This window comes from Sebastes fasciatus, chromosome 4, assembly GCF_043250625.1.
Source record: "Sebastes fasciatus isolate fSebFas1 chromosome 4, fSebFas1.pri, whole genome shotgun sequence".
Classification (NCBI taxonomy): domain Eukaryota; kingdom Metazoa; phylum Chordata; class Actinopteri; order Perciformes; family Sebastidae; genus Sebastes; species Sebastes fasciatus.
In genome coordinates this window covers 19,130,605-19,149,454 of record NC_133798.1, presented here as the reverse complement: position 1 = coordinate 19,149,454, position 18,850 = coordinate 19,130,605, and the positions used below count along the sequence as shown (strand labels likewise).

The 18,850-nt window shown below is 37.3% G+C and overlaps 2 protein-coding genes across 3 annotated transcripts; one reads left to right on the top strand and one right to left on the bottom strand.

Moving 5' to 3' along the window:
- The first annotated feature begins 599 nt into the window (after positions 1 to 599).
- nat10 (N-acetyltransferase 10) lies at positions 600 to 11,162 on the top strand. Of its 2 annotated transcripts, none has more exons than XM_074632497.1 (29): positions 600 to 739; positions 873 to 1,002; positions 2,033 to 2,124; positions 2,405 to 2,576; positions 2,776 to 2,898; positions 2,986 to 3,047; positions 3,139 to 3,253; positions 3,940 to 4,047; positions 4,231 to 4,364; positions 4,461 to 4,554; positions 4,648 to 4,746; positions 4,839 to 4,975; positions 5,382 to 5,506; positions 6,635 to 6,785; positions 7,331 to 7,427; positions 7,527 to 7,643; positions 7,838 to 7,939; positions 8,032 to 8,106; positions 8,200 to 8,316; positions 8,458 to 8,591; positions 8,673 to 8,721; positions 8,807 to 8,903; positions 8,997 to 9,104; positions 9,186 to 9,358; positions 9,443 to 9,562; positions 9,671 to 9,769; positions 10,113 to 10,186; positions 10,277 to 10,357; positions 10,444 to 11,162. In XM_074632497.1, the coding sequence occupies exons 2-29, from the start codon at positions 889 to 891 to the stop codon at positions 10,586 to 10,588; spliced, it is 3,114 nt and encodes a 1,037-aa protein (XP_074488598.1). In that variant the 5' UTR covers positions 600 to 739; positions 873 to 888; the 3' UTR covers positions 10,589 to 11,162. The 2 variants fall into 2 exon arrangements, with proteins under 2 accessions (XP_074488598.1, XP_074488599.1); XM_074632498.1 differs by having other exon boundaries at positions 608 to 739; positions 876 to 1,002.
- mapda (N6-Methyl-AMP deaminase) lies at positions 10,930 to 17,713 on the bottom strand. The gene is made up of 10 exons (XM_074632503.1): positions 17,578 to 17,713; positions 15,456 to 15,586; positions 14,359 to 14,419; positions 13,524 to 13,611; positions 13,339 to 13,420; positions 13,014 to 13,140; positions 12,003 to 12,083; positions 11,781 to 11,919; positions 11,595 to 11,695; positions 10,930 to 11,121 (listed from the first exon to the last, which is right to left on the bottom strand). The coding sequence occupies exons 1-10, from the start codon at positions 17,620 to 17,622 to the stop codon at positions 10,930 to 10,932; spliced, it is 1,047 nt and encodes a 348-aa protein (XP_074488604.1). The 5' UTR covers positions 17,623 to 17,713.
- Positions 17,714 to 18,850: the final 1,137 nt, after the last annotated feature.

Sequence of the window (18,850 nt, the reverse complement as noted above, 5' to 3'; positions counted from 1 at the left end):
TTATGCTCATCACCAGTCCCAATTTAAACTAATATGATGCTCTTCATTAAAATATCTGAAAATTGTGGAATGAATATGATAATTGTTGCACTCATAAACTGCCTGAACTGTTTGCCTCAAGTGTTCATTTCTGTGTAGTATATGTTGTGGTTAACACAGCCAGCAGTGAACTGGTTTCCTGTTCACAGGAAGATGAACACACTGGCTATGGAGAGACGTATATCAGATAGTCTTTGTGTCTTTGTGTAAGTCAATGAGATCAAATTGCATTTGCATTGCACAATTTCCCTGAACCGTGGTTGAAAGCTTTTAAATAGCTTCTCGGCCCATCTAATCTGTCCAAAACACAAATATATTTGACTTATTATAACTTGACTTAAAAAAAAAACAGCAAAATATTAAAATTTGAAAAAGTCATAATAGGTTAATTTTTTTTGACACTCTTGCTTTAAAAAAAAGACTTAAACGATGAAACAATTATCCAGATAGTTCCAGTTTAAAGCTAAAACGTTTCAGTAGTTTAGATCTCCACCTGGCAGGCAGAAGAAACCAATGTGCTCATTTTAACTTTCTTTTTTAAACACAGTCTCACAGTTATGACGTCACTCAGGGGTCCTCCATGAACGTGTGTCTCCACGTGAGTCTCCACAGCATGATGATGTCTGTGTGCAGCATGTAAACTCAGACTGATTGAACTGCGTGGAAATTGAACAACAACCAGTTTCGTGTGTAACAGAAGGTAACTTTAACTGTTAATCTTTCCTCATAGTTCACTTTAGCAGCACTTAGTGGGTGTGTAACTGCACGTTTATGTCTGTATCTCTGGTGTTTCTGCCTCTATATGAGAGATATGTATCTGACTTCTCTCTCAGTAGTCAGTAAGAGACGATGGCGACCGTCAGGAAGAAGGTGGACAACCGGATCCGAGTCCAGATCGAGAACGGAGTCGCTCTGCAGCACCGGACCATCTATGTGGTGGTGGGGGACCGAGGCAGAGACCAGGTACAGTCAGGATTCAACATGTTTACTGTCACGTCGGATATACAGTAGGACGATCGTGTGAAATGCTTTTTGCTGGGAAGCTTCATTACAATAACAAGTTACTTCTTTAATGGAAGGAGACGTCTCCTCCAAGCTTTAGGATGTGGTTTAAAGATCTCATACTTCATTTGGTGTTGGAGAAGATTCGCTATACTACAAGAGGGTGTGCTCAGAAATGTTATGCTATGGAGACAACTGACATTGAAGTTTTAAACTGCTGACCCCATATTACATATAATTCACAACTTATACTTAGTTTTTTATTATTATTATTATTATTATTTCTAATTTACTTATTTTTCTGGTTTTTTTGGTCCTATCCTTTTTTTTATTCTTTTTTTTTATTATTTGTTTTTGTTTGGTATATGTGTCATTTATGTTGCTATCGGATTTAATTCATTTATATGTATAAATGTAATTGTTTATTAAATTAACTCTGCTTATTTAATGGTGCAGTAATATTATTATAGGGATGGGGGGAATCATTTGTTTATACAATTATTTATTGGATTTTGTACAGAATACCAATAAAAAAACTTTGAGCTAAAAAAAAGAGAAAGAAAATACTGTCGAGAGCCATTAAAAAAAAATCTATTTTTGCCATGTTTTTAGTAATAAAATGTTCCATAAATCAAAAAAAAAGATAAGTTATATTACAATTATAAAAGGAAATACTTTGTACAAGGCATATTAAGAACATATACAGTATAATATATATGATTGAGGTACTTTTTGTGTGAGAAGGTGTCATATGAATGGTGTATTTAAAAGTCTGATGGCCTGGGGGAAAAGACTGTTCCTCAGTCTGCTTGTTAGAGTCCTGGGGGTCCTGTATCTTCTACCAGAGGGCAGGATGGAGAACAGGGTGTTGTAGGAGGGTGTTGTCCTTAATGACCCTCAGGGACTCCCTTAAAAACCTTATTAGGTTTTATTTAAATTTTATAGAAGTCTCTTTATATTTAACCCAAGTAAAAATCCTCCTCTGATCCAGGTTGTCATTCTGCATCACATGCTGTCTAAAGCTGCCGTCAGAGCTCGACCTTCTGTACTCTGGTGCTACAAGAAAGACCTGGGATTCAGCAGGTGAGTGTAAACTCCTCTCACATTTAGTTTGCCATTTATTGTATGAAGAAGAAGGAGAAGGGTAAACTTGGTCAAAGCTCTCCTAAATTTATCAAATGCAATTCAGAAACTGGCACACATGTTTTGGAGAGAAGTGAAAATGAGGTTACGGTTGTTCAAAAACTATGAAAACAATAGTTCTAATCTGTACATATTTGGAACTGGACATAAATGTAATTGTTTTAATTTTTTTTTTAAAAAGGAGAACGTTGTTTTGATTTGTCTTATTTGTCTGAAACAGCAATCGGAAGAAGCGTATGAGACAGCTTCAGAAGAAGATCAAAACTGGCACATTGAATCTGAATCAGGACGACCCGTTTGAACTCTTCATCGCTGCAACCAACATCCGATACTGTTACTACAACGAGACACACAAGATCCTGGGAAACACCTACGGCATGTGCGTCTTGCAGGTGAGTTCCTCCTCTTTGGCTGTAAACACAGTGGCTCCCGAGATGTAGTAAAGGACACGAAATATGGTTCATTTTGTTTGGTCACAATCCAAAAAAACAGATGCTACCCACTGCTGTGTAGACTAAAGCTGATGTAGACTAAAGCTGATGTAGCCGATGTATTTGACTCGTAAGAGTTTTTGTTTTCTGTGTCACACAGGACTTTGAAGCTCTCACTCCCAATCTCCTGGCAAGAACTGTTGAGACGGTTGAAGGAGGAGGTATAGTGGTGATTCTGCTCAGGACAATGAACTCTCTCAAGCAGCTGTACACCATGACCATGGTAAGTCTTTAATCTGTTCCATCTCCACACATGTCAGACTCTGTTTGCTTGATTTGGGATCATCGTGGCTTGTTTTCATCCCTCCAGGACGTGCACTCTCGATACCGCACAGAGGCTCATCAGGATGTGGTGGGAAGGTTCAATGAGAGGTAAGAGCTCTTCTGGCTTTCATGGCATTTGTAGCATTTGTAGTCAACAGTTTAACAATACTTGATCATTTTTAATTCACTGTTTCTATAGATTCATTCTGTCGCTCGCATCCTGCAAAAACTGTGTTGTTATTGATGACCAACTCAACATCCTGCCAATCTCCAGCCACATGGCAAACATCAAGGCTGTTCCTCCAAAGACTCAGGTACCTAGAGAATAGAAACGATTAGTCGTTCAATAGATTTTCAACAGAAAATGAATCTACAATAAGTTTGATAATTAATTATTCATTTAAGTCAAGCAAAAATGACATTTACTGTTTCCATCTCCAATGTGATCATTTAGTCTCATTGGGCTCTGGGAAATTGTGGCAGGCATTTTTCACTTTTTCTACCATTTTAGAAACTAATCAAATAGATTTATTATTCCATATATCATTGCACTTCTTATCTATTCTTCTCTATTCTCTGTTTGTTTGTACAAAATGTAGGACATGACACTGTCTTTTGCTTCTCTCTACTGGCTCCTTGTCTCCTTTAGGACTGATTTAAACATTTTTGACTTTGTCATACAAACCATTTCATGTTGAGGCCTCTTTTTAAATCAGATGTTACCACTAGGGGGAGCCACATGTCTCCTCTAGGAGACTTCTGGTTGTTCCAACATCAAGGCAGAAAACAAAGATTTTTCTTGATATTAAAAAGTTAATATTTTGAAGTTGGTACACTTCGTGTTCTTGTTTTTATATCGTCTGTCCGTCTCTGTTTCTTATCTCACTTCCATAAAGTACTTGTGACAACGGTTTGTGGAAGAAATGCTACATAAATAAAGTTTGCTTGCTTGTTGTCTTTATGCTCCCTGATATCTGACCATTTGTCTCATCCCCTTCAGGAGGACGGTTTGTCTCCACGAGAGCAGGAGCTGAAGGATCTGAAGGAGTCCCTTCAGGACACTCAGCCTGTTGGTGTGTTAGTGGATAGCTGCAGGACCATGGACCAGGTCAGGACTTCTCACTAAAGAGACACTTTACACGTTTACCAAGTATAGCTATTGTTGATGAATGCACCAATAAAAAAAAATTAAAAAAAACACTTCATCAACAGTGTTCCAGAGATATACACCTCAATAGTCTTCACATTTTATATCAGTCTGTAACTTTCAAGGTTTGTTTTTGTCCTGTAGGCTAAAGGAGTGCTGAAGTTCATTGAGGCGATCTCTGAGAAGACTCTGAGGAGCACCGTGGCTCTGACCGCTGCCCGCGGTCGAGGCAAGTCTGCAGCACTGGGGCTGGCTGTCGCTGGAGCTGTGGCTTTTGGGTACAGATTAGTTTTATAACGTCATATGATTATATCCATTTTGTCTATTGCATTGTCTTACAATTTTGCTAATGATGACCTTGACATTCTTTACAGCTACTCAAATATCTTTGTAACCTCACCGAGCCCGGACAACCTCCACACCATGTTTGAATTCATCTTCAAAGGCTTTGATGCTCTGCAGTATCAGGTAGGCTGCCTGAGAATCTGCTCTGTGTTTCGGCGACCGCACGTTCACGCTGTTGGCACAAACCATTTCATATCCTCTTTTTTGCATTTGTAGGAGCATCTTGACTATGAAATCATCCAGTCGTTGAATCCAGACTTCAACAAAGCTGTGGTGCGAGTAAACATCTTCAAAGAGCACCGGCAGACAATTCAGGTAAAAAGAGACCGGACCACTCGTCTCCATTTCCTGTTATTTACAGTTAGCGAAATACTCATATCTGACCTTCCTGTTCATGTGACCCACAGTACATCCACCCAGGTGATGCAGTGAAGCTGGGCCAGGCTGAACTGCTGGTCATTGATGAGGCTGCAGCCATCCCTCTTCCTCTGGTTAAGAAGCTGCTGGGACCTTATCTGGTTTTCATGGCCTCGACCATCAACGGGTCAGTAACAGGGCTGCATGAAACCCACATTATCAAATACCACATTACTTTTGTTCACACATTTTTAGAAACTATTTTGAGTAATATGGATTCAATGACCAGTGAAGTAGAAACAATAATGAGTAATATTTGTATTACTCATAGATATACTAGATATGAAGGGCTCATTCTAAGCTAACGAAAACACAGCAATTCTTAGTTTCAGGTGGTTATACACTAATGAAAAAATTGTTACGCACATTATATTCCATTTCTGCTAATAGATCCCCGAAATGTTACACACTGGTCCTTAATAATAATAATCAATTGTCGAAATAGGTGATATTTCCGCCGATCAATAAATTGCTTCATAATTTCAGCTCCAACTATTTGCATTTCTGAGCACTGTTTTCCTTCGTCTCTGCAGGTATGAAGGCACCGGGCGCTCTCTTTCTCTCAAACTGATTCAGCAGTTGAGGCAGCAGAGTTCAGACAGTCAGCAGAGCATGTCAGCACAGAACAGGTCCACCAACACAGAGCGGCTCGCAGCAGGTAAATATCTCAGCGTTGTATTATGTGTGTGTGTTCAGTGTTACCCGGGCCCCTCCCAGAGCCAGACCTGAGAGGGAAGCTCCCTGGCGAGGGTCTGGTGGCAGGCAAAGGCGGTGATGTAGGCGTGCTGACTTCTGGCATCATAGACTGGTTTGAGGTGACGTGGAACATCACCTCTCTGGGGGGGGGAAGGAACCAGCGCTAATAATACTTTGTTACAATACTTGCGTATTTTTTTGGGAGTATCTGTAATTTACTTGAGTTTCTATATTTCTATCAACTTTCACTTTTACGTCACTACATTTCCTAAAATATAATGTGAACTCCTACTCTGATACATTTCCCCTAAGCATCTTTGTTACTATTGGAAGCAAGCTGGTTTGGTGAATCAGGGGTCCTAGCTTGCAAGTTATATCATTCACGTGATGGGCAAGTGCAAAAAAGTGCTCTCAAAGCCGTAGTTAAGTTTTGATTTTTGCTCAAGTGCAGGCGGGCCAGATCATGCTAAATGCTACTTACTACTAGAGAAGGAAAAACTGAATTTTGTCCTTTAAATCCTTTAAGTTGTGAAGATCTGTTTTTTCTTCAAGTTTAATGTAACCTGTAGTATAGAGTACAGGGGCCGCTACTACAAGACATCCATTCTTTAAACATGTATAACCGGGGTGAGAGCTGTGTCCATATTCTTGGCACAAAGTCAAACATGTTTTCAGTGGGTGTTGAACTCCTCCAGGGTTGTCATTTTTCACAGATTCTGTTCATGATCTTCATGGATAAGATGTCAATGCTCAGCCGTAGGGAGGAGAGCGTCCGGTTTGGGGACCTCAGAGTTGCTTCGCTGCTCTTTGCAGATAATGTGGTTCTGTTGGTTTTATCAGACCTTGACCATCTGCACGCACTGGGGCGGTTTGCAGTCGAGTGTGAAGCAGTTGGCACCTCAAAGAGGTCATGTTTCTCTGCAGGGAAATGGTGGATTGGTCCCTCCAGGTTGGGAGTGAGTTGCGGTCCCAAATGAAGGAGTTCAAGTATCTCTGGGTCTTGTTCATGAGTGAGAGTAAAGTGGATAGACAAAGAACAAGTGGCAGAAAATGGATGGACTGACTGCTGTTTATCTGTCTCCGTTCACAGCTCGCTCACTCCATGAGGTTTCTCTTCACGAGTCCATTCGGTACGCTCCAGGGGACGCTGTTGAGAAGTGGCTGAATGACCTGCTCTGTCTGGACTGTCTGAACATACCCAGGCTCATTTCTGGCTGCCCACTTCCACAGACTTGTGACCTGTATCCTTTATGCACTTTAAAGGCTTAATGTTACCCTGACCTGTCAACTCTTAATGCACATACAGTATGCATTACTATGACTTTTTATATTTTTGCAACATACTATACTATGACTTTTTTCGACATACTATGACTTTTTTTTTTACGACATACTATGACCTTTTTTTGACATGTTATGCAATGACTTTTTTTCGACATACTATACGATGACTTTTTTTTTTTTTTTTTCAACATCCGTTACTATGACTTTTTTATGACTTTTCGACACATACTATGACTTTTATGACTTTTTTCGACATCCCAATTAAATTTATTTACCATTTAAAAATATAAATGTTCATCATATCAGAGCTTAGTAGAATCAGGGGTGAATCTAATTTGATCGAATGACATTCTAATTGCAACATATTAGTTTATCTGTAATAAATCTCAAATTTTGTGATTAAACATTTTTTAATCACACTGTAAACATGCATCTTAGTCTGAGTCTAAAGCAAAACAAGTTGTAGTTTCTTCTGCGTATGTCCTTAACCCACTCTGTCCAGATATTATGTGAACAGAGACACACTCTTCTGTTACCACAAGGCATCTGAGGCTTTCCTGCAGCGGTTGATGGCCCTCTACGTGGCATCGCACTACAAGGTGATATCATTAGTTTGTATTCACACAACTTGTTTTTCCTCACAGTGTTGTGTCATCCTTCTGTTTATTCACCCGCTCAAATGATTTCTTGGGATCCAGAATTCACCAAACGACCTGCAGATGTTGTCCGATGCTCCAGCCCATCACCTCTTCTGCCTCCTGCCACCTGTTCCTCCCACACAGAACTCACTACCTGAGGTCCTCGCTGTGGTGCAGGTAAGACACTCCGGACCCCCTCATGACACAAGAGTGAAGGCCATTCAGTCCCAATAAGTTCAAGAGAGACTTCCACCAAATCAGCCATTCCTAATTCACTTAAAAGTATTCAGAGACAGAGAGTATACTTTGGCCTCCCCCTTTTGACTTCACTTACTGTATTTGTTTTTCTTTTGTTCTTCTCTGTCACTCAGGTGTGTCTGGAGGGAGAAATATCTCGGCAGTCCATCCTAAACAGTTTGTCCAGAGGAAAGAAGGCCTCTGGTGACCTCATTCCCTGGACGGTGTCAGAACAGGTACACACTGGTCACAAAGCTTTTTGTCAAAAATCATTACAGCTCATGTTTCCACAGTGCAAACATAAAATCCTCTGCTCTTTTCTTCATAGTTCCAAGACCCAGAGTTTGGCAGCCTCTCTGGAGCCAGAGTGGTGCGAATTGCTGTCAATCCAGACTACCAAGGGGTAAGAAGCTTGTAGAGGCCTCAGCGTATTTGTCCAGTTTTTACATTAACCTTGATGTACTGTATGTAACTGTTTTTTCAACCTGTCGACTAGATGGGCTACGGCTCCAGAGCTCTCCAGCTGCTGCAGATGTATTACGAGGGCAAGTTTCCCACCATGGATGAGAGCACACACTCAAATCCCAACGAGATCACCTCCGTCAGCAGTGAGGTAATACAATTAAATGTATTCAGCTATATTTAAAAGACACCAATTCCTCACATGAAGTGTAACAACACAATTTAGAGATTAGATAAAGCAGATTAAATGTACACTTCTGTGACAGCAGCCTTGTTGTTGTCTCTTGTCCAGGCTGTCAGTCTGCTGGAGGAGGTGATCACTCCACGGAAGGAGCTCCCTCCTCTGCTGCTGAAGCTGAGTGAGAGGAGAGCAGAGAGACTGGACTATCTAGGGGTGTCATATGGCCTTACTACGCAGCTGCTCAAGTGAGTTTCCTTGAATATGGGGGAAGGGGGTCGTAATATTTTTGCAGATTTAGAAATGTCACTCTTTTTGCAACCTCACAGGTTCTGGAGGAAAGCGGGTTATACTCCAGTCTACTTAAGACAAACCCCTGTAAGTATAAAAGATGTTTTAGTATTTCTGTACATTGTGCTTTTTGTCACATGCTGTAATTATTGGTGTATGTCGTTGTCTCCAGAATGACCTGACAGGAGAGCACTCTTGCGTGATGCTGAAGGAGCTGAACACAGATGAAGCAACAGAGCAGAGCCAGTGGCTGTCTGCCTTCTGGAAAGGTGAACTTCCATGAATTTTCCTGCACTACCTCTGAAGATCTGGTTTGTTTTAAACTTATTATAGTCTGACTGAACAGTTTTTGATTTCTTCAGATTTCCGTCGGCGCTTCCTGTCTCTCCTCTCCTACCAGTTCAGCCGCTTTCATCCGAGCCTGTCACTCAGCATCCTGCAGAACAAGAAGTCCAAGGAGGAGAGGAGCGGTAAGACTCGTTCTACTAACTACCCTGATCAGATTTCCTCTGCGTCTCACAGACCCGATCTGACTTGTCTTTGACCTTCAGTTCTCAGTAGCGCCGAGCTGGCATCCCTTTTCAGCCCTTACGACCTCAAACGTCTGGAACTGTATTCGAGGAGCATGGTGGACTACCACCTCATCATGGACCTGATCCCAACGGTGGCTCGCATGTTTTTCCTCAAGCAGCTCGGTGACGTCTCTCTCTCGGCAGCACAGTGTGTAAGGTTCCCTATTGGTTATGTTTGAGTCTTTGTGAATACAGTTTTATTTTGATAGTTGTTGATTGTCCCTGTTCTTTTCTAGGCATTACTGCTGGGTATAGGGTTACAGCACAAATCAGTAGATCAGCTAGAAAAGGAAATTGAACTCCCAAGCTCGCAGCTCATGGGCCTCTTCAACCGTCTGATCCGAAAATTTGTGCAAGTAAGTTTGCTCTTGAAGTCATAATCCATTGAAAAACACGATATAAAGAAGCTGCCTTTTAAAGCTATTGCAACAATAATAACACTTTTAATTTGTTTACTATTCTAGGTCTTCACCAGCATCCAAGAAAAAGCTATTGAGGCAGAGATGGCGACCACTCAAGACGTTTCCATGGAGCCGACCGTCAGAAGCCTTAATGATGATCTGGTAAGTGGTCAACATTTTCTATTGTTGAAGTCAGTTATCAAGCAAAAGGCAAAAACATTTGCTGGTTTCGGCTTCTCGTGTGATAATGTGTTTGTTTTTTTCAATCGTAAAATAAATATTTTTGGATTTGGAGCCATTTGTTGTGGAAAATTAGTTATTTAAAGACGTCACCCTGTTCTCTTCCAAATTGTAATGCTGTTTTTTTACTATTGACATTTTATAAACCTAAAAATCAACTGAAAAAATAATTAACACATTAATGAAAAAAAAGTTAGTTGTATCCCGTCACCTTTTATGATTTTTGTTTGAGAATTTTTTTTTGAAAAATGAATGTTACAAACAGAATGAAGCAGCCAAGGAGTTTGAGGAGAAACACAAGCAGGATGTAGAGAAAGTGAAGGAAATGGACATGGAAGAGTGAGTATGAAGTTATTTGTGTGCATCATTTTGAACTAAAACCAATACAGAGCAATTTGACTGTAGTTATGATTCCCTTTGTATTTACAGGTACAGGATACGTGGAGATGATGAGGAATGGGACCAGGTGTTGAAGGAAGCGGGAAACACAGCTATCGTCAGCATCAAGAGGTGCAGTGACATACAGGATCTTTGGCAAAAGTGTGGTTGTTTGGTTGTTGTAGAAACATGTTTGTAACATGTCCTTCTCCCAACAGTGACAAGAAGAGGAAGTTGGATGGGGGAAACGCTAAAGCAAGCAATGGGGCTCCCGAGCACGGGAAACTAAAGAAGAAGGAAATGCAAACTGGCAAATTCAAGAAAAGCAAGGACAAACATGGCAAATTTGGGAAGAGGGCGTGACAGCTGCATTGACAGGATGGTGTGTGGGAACAAAGAAGCATCAACATGATCTGTAATTTGGAGAACTTTGGATTGACTTGCAAATACCGAAGAGAAGAGCATCCAAAAGACAGGATGTTATCTTTTTTTGTTTGATATATGATGTGTGCAACACTGTGCAGACTGTATCAGCAGAAAATAACACACTTACGGTTATTGCAAACATTTTTGCAAACATTATTTTACGTGTTCCCTTTTTAGTTGATGTCCTGATTCTACAAAAACTTGTAAAAAGTTAAATGAAAAAGTTTTAAAAACTGAACTTTGAGGTATATGTTAGGCTGTATGTTCCACTGAATGGGTCACTTGAACACCTGAGGCTGTAAGTCAATCCACTTCTGTTTGAGCTGCTGTTTCACTGTATCTGCTGCGAAGATACAGTCTATGGCCTGCTGGGAGAGTTTCCATACGTCTTCACGACTGAGACCAAATGTGGAAGCTGCCAGCTGATATTCCTGAGACAAGTCTGTACTGAAGACTCCCTTATCATCAGTCTGTAATGTGACAAAGAATAAAAATCATTTATTACCATCAACTGTCATCTCAGTCATCAAAACATTGAGAATCCCTGTGCCAATTTAGGAAGCCAGCATATTTGATAAATGTCGAAGAAAGTAAAAAAAAAAGTCATAGCACAGTATGTCGGGAAAAAAAATAAGTCATGGTATATTATGTTGAAAAAAATAAAAACAAAAGTCATAGTATGTCGAAAAACATGAAGGAAAAAAGTCAATAGTATGTCGAAAAAATAATCATGGTATAGTATGTCGACATTTTTTTTTTTTAAAGTTATAGTATAGTATGTTGAAGAAAGTTAAAAAAGAAAAAGAAAAAAAGTCAGTATGTTGAAAAAAGTAAAAAAAAAAAAGTAATATGTCGAAAAAAGTAAAAAAAATTATAGTTTAGTATGTCGAAAAAAATAGTATAGTATGCCAAAAAAGCAAAAAAATAAGGTCCACAGACTTACACAAATCACACTTGGATGTCCCATCTGGTACCAGTACTTGAAATGATGTTTGGAGTAACATGGTACAGTTTGTCCTTTGACATTTGATGTCAGGCAAAGCTCTACAAGAAAAAGAAAGTTGAGAAATCAAAAACCAAGTAAAATTTCTGAGAACACAAAAAGTTATTAATTTAATCTCACTCTTACCCAGAGGTATGTTGTTCTTCACCACTTTGTCAACAAGACTTTGAGATCCACCCACTTCAGGATGCAAGAAGGTGCCATGGCCGATCCTGTCTGGAGGAAGATTCAACAGCAAATCTGACTCCTCCAGCTGTGATGGTACCTGCAACAGTTGTTGTAATGTCAGATCACTCACAGATAATGTGACTACAGATAATGAATAACATTAAAATGTTATGGTCATACTTCGGAGAGGTGCAGTGACAACTTCAGTCCACAGTTCTTGGCCCTCTGTAGAGCAGGAAGTAGGTCTCTGCCATGGCCAACCTTAAAATAAAAAGTATATTAATTAACAGGAAGTATTGTGACAAAATCCAGATGCAATTGGTCCACCTGATGGAAAAACACACTTCTGGCTGAATATTCCATTTAGATACTTTTGATATTATTTACTGAAGTTTGGAGGCATCAGTTACTGTACTGTGCTGTACCATCCCAAAACGTTGCACTCAATGGCATTTCATTTGTGACACTCAGATTGTCAAAAAGAAGCATTTGAAAACAGCAATGCATGTTTCAAAATGTGACAAACACAATTACACAAGAGAGACCCTGTTGTGATCTGTTTGAGAAATAATACACCCACTAACTGTAAAAGGTAGAAACTGTTAACACCAAGGCCTAAGTCATATTTCTTTGGCACTTCAGACACCAAAAAATAATCCACCATACTGGGATAAGTCACAGCTTTTACCAGAAAACCTCAGAAGATCATACTTTCGGTAAGACAAAATTAAAATGAAGTTTTCTTATACTGTTGATGCTTTTTACTTTCATTATGTTTCCTCCATTACTGTATAGGAAAACTGATTACACTGTATTTCAAAGCATCAAAAGTAAAGGTACTCATTCTGAACATGCCGTGACCTGTAAGATGTAATTTGATATTACAACTTGTCTAACTGGTACCTAACTAGTGGGTGTTTTATTCAGTTGCGTAATATTAGAGGAGTAAAACAATCCTTTTAATCTGTTTGAGAAATACACCCAACACCTGTAAAAGGCAGAAACTGTTAACACCAAGATCCAAGTATTTATATTTGCATTATAATTTTTTTCCTTGGCACACAAAAACAGCAATTGAGCTCCAACATACAGAAATAAGTCACAGCTCGTACCAGAAAACCTCAGCAAATAGTGTGCGCTTTAACCCTATTGGTGCATAATATTCAGAGTAAAACTGTAATTTGGACTCACGGTTGGATCGCCACTGAGGTCGAGTCCCACCACCAAACCATCAGAGGACAGCATGAACTCCTCAGCAAGCTTCACCGTCTCCATGGCAACTTCAGCCCCATTCCTGCGGTCAATCGCCACCAGAAACCTTCAGGACAAATGAGCATATTCAGAACCATGCACTACTGTGGCCGGCACTCAAGTTACTGGATCATCATAGTAACAAAATACACAGTGTTTTGAGTGCTATGTAGTGAAGGGAGCATGTCCGACACGGTCACATCTCATACACCCAAGATACATTTCTGGACTTGTTGCACACTGAAATAATACAGTCTATGCCTACCTGACATCAATGTCCACTCCATCGCTTTTACACTGTTGGATGGCTTTGATGACAGTTTCAACATAACTCTTTTTTGTCAATCCTATAGGAAGAAACATACCGTAATAAGCTTGTAAGCCTAATAATTTGATAAAACAATCCTGAAGGTAAATCAAAAATATTAGGCTCCATGTTCACATCTTAACCTGTGCTTTTCACCTCCCTTGGTGTACTTCTCAGCTCTAGATATTTGACACCATCAGCCGCAAACTCCTTGATAACATCTGTAGCCACCTGGGGAGAAAGAAAAGAAACACTTAAGAGAGGTAAAGGTATACAAAAATTGTAAAAACAATAAATAGAGATATAAAAGATACAGAGTGAATGGGTGAACATAGTGTGTACAGTCCGTCAATAAATAAATGTTGTATGCACATATTAAGGCTGGCTGACATCATCGTCTCTGACCACAACCATGTTTTGAACAGTGAATATGAATTGTTACCATCAAATCAGAGATACAGGGCTCCACGATTTCATAAGGTTAGACTGAAGCACTCTTTTGTACACCAGTCAATCCTAAAACTAAATATGGAGCCTAATCCCAGATCAAATGTACGTTGAAGGGCCCTGAATATCGTCTTCTGTGATTGTAATGTTTAAATGTACGTATCCTTGTTTCTTGTCTTTGTCCTTTCTGTGATGTTGCAAATGGAGCTGCTGTGATGCAAAACTAATTTCAGACCTGTCTGACAATAAAGTATTATCGTATCGTATAATAAATAAATGTAATATGTACATATGTGCAGTCTATAAAGTGGCATATAGGATGTATAGTGTAAAGTAAGTGTAAAGTGTGCCAGTGGTTAGAATCCAAGATGGTTGCAGATAGTGCATGTTTAAAGTTCTTCAAGTCCTCATAGTTCTCATGTGGGGGTCAGCCTTGGTTGTGGAGCCTATTACTGATATTCTGTGCAAAGAAAAATAGATAAAACACAGCAAAAAGCTAATTTTATTTTGAACAAACAGACAAATCCTCACCATCATGATGTCCTCCTCTGTGTCCACCAGCTGATGGATGACCTTGAAGACCTGAAAACACCTGCGGACAACATGTTGTTATAATGTTGACCCCCTTTAACAAAGACTCCCCTCTTCCCCATTGTCATGTTTACTATTGTCTGCCTGAATACATTTCCATTTGTTTCCCCATTACATACAAAGAAAACAATATATACTCCTATATGAACTGCATTCTACATCACTTTAAAGAATTAACATTAAATAAAGGAATGACTTAATCATCTGGTCATCTGGATCAGGTCTGCTTAGTGTCCCCAGAGTCAGAACTAAACATGCAGAAGCAGCATTCAGTTTTTATTCACCAAATATTTGGAACAAGCTCCCAGAAACCTGCAGGACCAACTCCAACTCTGAGTTCTTTTAAATCAAAGCATAAAACTTTCCTGTTTGCTGCTGCCTTTTATTAAACCAGATATAATGATCTTATATACTGCACTAGAGCTTTTACTCTTGTGTGTTATACTCTATTTTAGCTTCTATCCTATAGCTTTTATTTTTAGCTTGTTTTTATTTTCTAATCTTTAATGTTTTTATATTTTTATAACTGTTTTAATTATGTCTTAATGTTCTTGAATGTTTATGTAAAGCACTTTGAATTGCCCTGTTGCTGAAATGTGCTCTACAAATAAAGCTGCCTTGCCTTGCCTTAATGCTAATCTCCAATTAGTTAGATAAGTTAGCACTAATTGGTGATTCCCTGCACTATACTCATTTTTAACAGTCTCTTCTGCACTATATTCACTTTTTTAATAGTCCTGTATCACAGCTGTTACCCTGCACTATATTCACTTTTAACAGTTTTCTTCATCTCCTTGTATTTTTATATCTGGTATATTTTTTTGTACTTTGTACTTTGCACTACTAACTTTTTTACTGCCTTTTTACTAACATGTTTTGCACTATGGAACTGTGATGCTGGAAACTTGAATTTCCCTCGGGATCAATAAAGTTACTATCTATCTATCTATCTATCTATCTATCTATCTATCCATCTATCCATCTATCCATCTAAGCTAGCACTCATATTAAACTTTGAATTATAAAGTTATACTCACTCATCCAGTGTCCTCCGCTGGTTTTTGCCGATAGCAGTCATGTCGTGTTCAATGTTGAGATGAGGTTTTCTGCTGATGAGCTTGTCGATAGTCTGGAAGCTGACGGAGCCGTTGAGGTGAGCATGAAGCTCCTGTTAACACAATGACGTCAGCATGTAACTCAGGGGTCAGCAACCTTTACTATCAAAAGAGCCATTTTAGGCAAAAATAATAAAAGAAAATCTGTCTGGAGCCGCAAAACATTTGAGCATTGTGATGAAGGTAACAGTTTATAGTCTAAGTATATACTATATAAGTCTAATGCAGTGAGGGCCAAAGTGCAAATGTACTACGGAGTATTAGGGCCACACTGAGGGGAAAAACATCTGAGATTTCCAGAAAAAAAGTTGTAATATTACGAGAAAGAAAATCGTAATATTATGAGAATAAAGTCATAACTTTATGAAAATAAAGTCGTAATGTTACGAGAATAATGTCGTAATATTATGAGAATAAAGTCATAACTTTACAAGAATAAATTCCTAACTTTATGAGAATAAAGTTATAACTTTGCGAGAATAAAGTCGTAACTTTACGAGAAAAAAGTCGTAATATGAGAATAAAGTGGTAATATTATGAGAATAAAGTCATACCTTTACGAAAAAAAGTCATAACTTTATGAAAATAAAGTCGTAACTTTACGAGAAAAAAGCCATAACTTTACGAGAATAAAGTCGTAACTTTATGAGAATAAAGTGGTAATATTATGAAAATAAAGTGGTAATATTATGAGAATAAAGTGGTAATATTATGAAAATAAAGTGGTAATATTATGAGAATAAAGTGGTAACATTATGAGAAGTCATACCTTTACGAGAATAAAGTCATAACTTTCTGAGAATAAAGTCGTAATTTTATGAGTGTAAAGTCATAACTTTCTGAGAATAAAGTCGTAATATTATGAGAGTAAAGTCATAACTTTACAAAAATAAAGTCATAACTTTACGAGAATAAAGTCGTAACTTTATGAGAATAAAGTGGTAATATTATGAAAATAAAGTGGTAATATTATGAGAATAAAGTGGTAATATTATGAGAATAAAGTCATAACTTTATGAAATAAAGTTGTAATGTTACGAGAATAATGTCGTAATATTATGAGAATAAAGTCATAACTTTACAAGAATAAATTCCTAACTTTATGAGAATAAAGTTATAACTTTGCGAGAATAAAGTCGTAACTTTGCGAGAATAAAGTCATAACTCTATGAGAATAAAGTCGTAACTTTACGAGAAAAAAGTCATAACTCTATGAGAATAAAGTCGTAACTTTATGAGAATAAAGTCGTAACTTTATGAGAATAAAGTCGTAATATTATGAGAATAAAGTGGTAATATTATGAGAATAAAGTCATACCTTTACGAAAAAAAGTCATAACTTTATGAAAATAAAGTCGTAACTTTACGAGAAAAAAGCCATAACTTTACGAGAATAAAGTCGTAACTTTATGAGAATAAAGTGGTAATATTATGAGAATAAAGTGGTAATATTATGAAAATAAAGTGGTAATATTATGAGAATAAAGTGGTAATATTATGAAAATAAAGTGGTAATATTATGAGAATAAAGTGGTAACATTATGAGAATAAAGTCATACCTTTACGAGAATAAAGTCATAACTTTCTGAGAATAAAGTCGTAATATTATGAGAGTAAAGTCATAACTTTACAAAAATAAAGTCATAACTTTATGAGAATAAAGTCGTAATATTATGAGAAAAAAAGAAAATAACGTAAAATTTCTACTTTATATTATAACTTTATTCTCATAATTTTACGACTTTTATTCTCATAAACCTATGACTTTATTCTTGTAATATTATGACTTTATTCTTGTAATATTATGACTTTATTCTTGTAAACTCAGATTATGTTTTTATTCTCCGTCGTACCGTTTAGAGCTACAACAATGATAAATAACCGCCGCAGGTTGCTAAGAGACCGCTGGGTTAAGCTAACGTTAGCATGTAGCTAGCGTAAACTAGTATACATGTTATCTCATGTTAACAGACATGTTTCCATCTTTAAACTCCTCCGACTCTCTTCTCTTCTAATCATCTATCAATATACTCTTGTGACTTACCACTTTCGGCAGCTCCCGATAGAAGACATCGACCTCATTGTCCATGTCTAGAGTTAAACAGTTAAACCTCCGAGGCCTCTGATCCGAGACAACAAGCTGGACCCCTTGTTTTGAGGACACATTTAACTGTAACACCACCGAGTGCAACACAGAAATAAGCCCCCCTGTGTACACAGTGGATTCCCCTCGTCAAAGGTTCCGTAGCTATTTTTTTCTTTTTTTTTTTTAAACAAAAAAAACATAATACAGTGGGATAATATACATCACACTAGACAAAGATAGTACAAAACATACTGATATTAAGTGTCTTTAAATTAAAAGTCATAGTATAGTACTTTGAAAAAAGTAAAAGAAAAAAGTCATAGTATAGTATATCGAAAAACTCAGTATAGTAAGTGGATAAAAAGTTAGAAAAAAAAATTATAGTACAGTATGTCGAAAAAAGTTTTTTAAAAAAGTGATAGTATAGTATGTCGAAATTTTTTTAAATAAGGCATAGTGTAGTATGTTGCAGAAGGTTAAAAAAAGTGATACTATAGTATGTCAAAAAAAGTTAAAAAATAAAGTCAGTATAGTATGTCTAAAAAAAAATAGTATGTAGAAAAAAATATATATATATAGTATAGTATGTCGAAAAAAGTTAAAAATAAAGTCAGTATAGTATGTCGAAAAAAAAAATAGTATGTAAAAAAAAAAAGGTCGTAGAATAGTATGTCGAAAAAAACTAAAAAAAGTCATAGTATAGTAAGCATAGTATGTCGAAAAAAAGTCACAGTACAGAAAGTCTAAAAACAAAATCGGAAAAAGTCATATTATTTTATTTTATTTTTTTTTTATTAACTTTTCTCGACATGTATAAACATGTCGAGAAAAGTAAAAAAAAAAAAAAAAGGCACACCATAGTATCTCGAAAAGTATATTATATTATATAGTATATTACGTCAAAACATGGTCATAGTATAGTATGGTCGAAAAAGGTTTAAAAAAAAAAAAAATTCAAAATAGTACAAAAATATTACAAACCATACAGATATTAAGTGTCTTGATAGCCTTTTTGTTAATCGAATTACAAAGTAGTTTCACATATTGCTTAACATCCTTCAGGTAAACTACCCAAATACAGTTTTTAATTGTTAAATTAACATTCATCATTAATAAAAAAGAAAAATGCCATCATTATCAAATTCATTATAATTTATAAACTTTTCCTGGGTTTTTTAATGAACCAAACACCACATATTCCCATCATAATGTAAAGTCCTTAAAGATATGA

Bases quoted from the DNA above. Each gene is read 5' to 3' on its own strand.
- nat10 (XM_074632497.1), top strand. From the start codon at position 889: ATGGCGACCGTCAGGAAGAAGGTGGACAACCGGATCCGAGTCCAGATC. The intron at 2,899-2,985 runs GTAAGTCTTTAA...TCATCCCTCCAG, and splicing joins AGCTGTACACCATGACCATG to GACGTGCACTCTCGATACCG. The intron at 7,644-7,837 runs GTAAGACACTCC...TCTGTCACTCAG, and splicing joins AGGTCCTCGCTGTGGTGCAG to GTGTGTCTGGAGGGAGAAAT.
- mapda (XM_074632503.1), bottom strand. From the start codon at position 17,622: ATGGACAATGAGGTCGATGTCTTCTATCGGGAGCTGCCGAAAGTG. The intron at 13,612-14,358 runs GTGAGGATTTGT...CTTTCTCCCCAG, and splicing joins CAGAGGAGGACATCATGATG to GTGGCTACAGATGTTATCAA. The intron at 13,421-13,523 runs GTTAAGATGTGA...TTCTTCCTATAG, and splicing joins AAGGGAGGTGAAAAGCACAG to GATTGACAAAAAAGAGTTAT.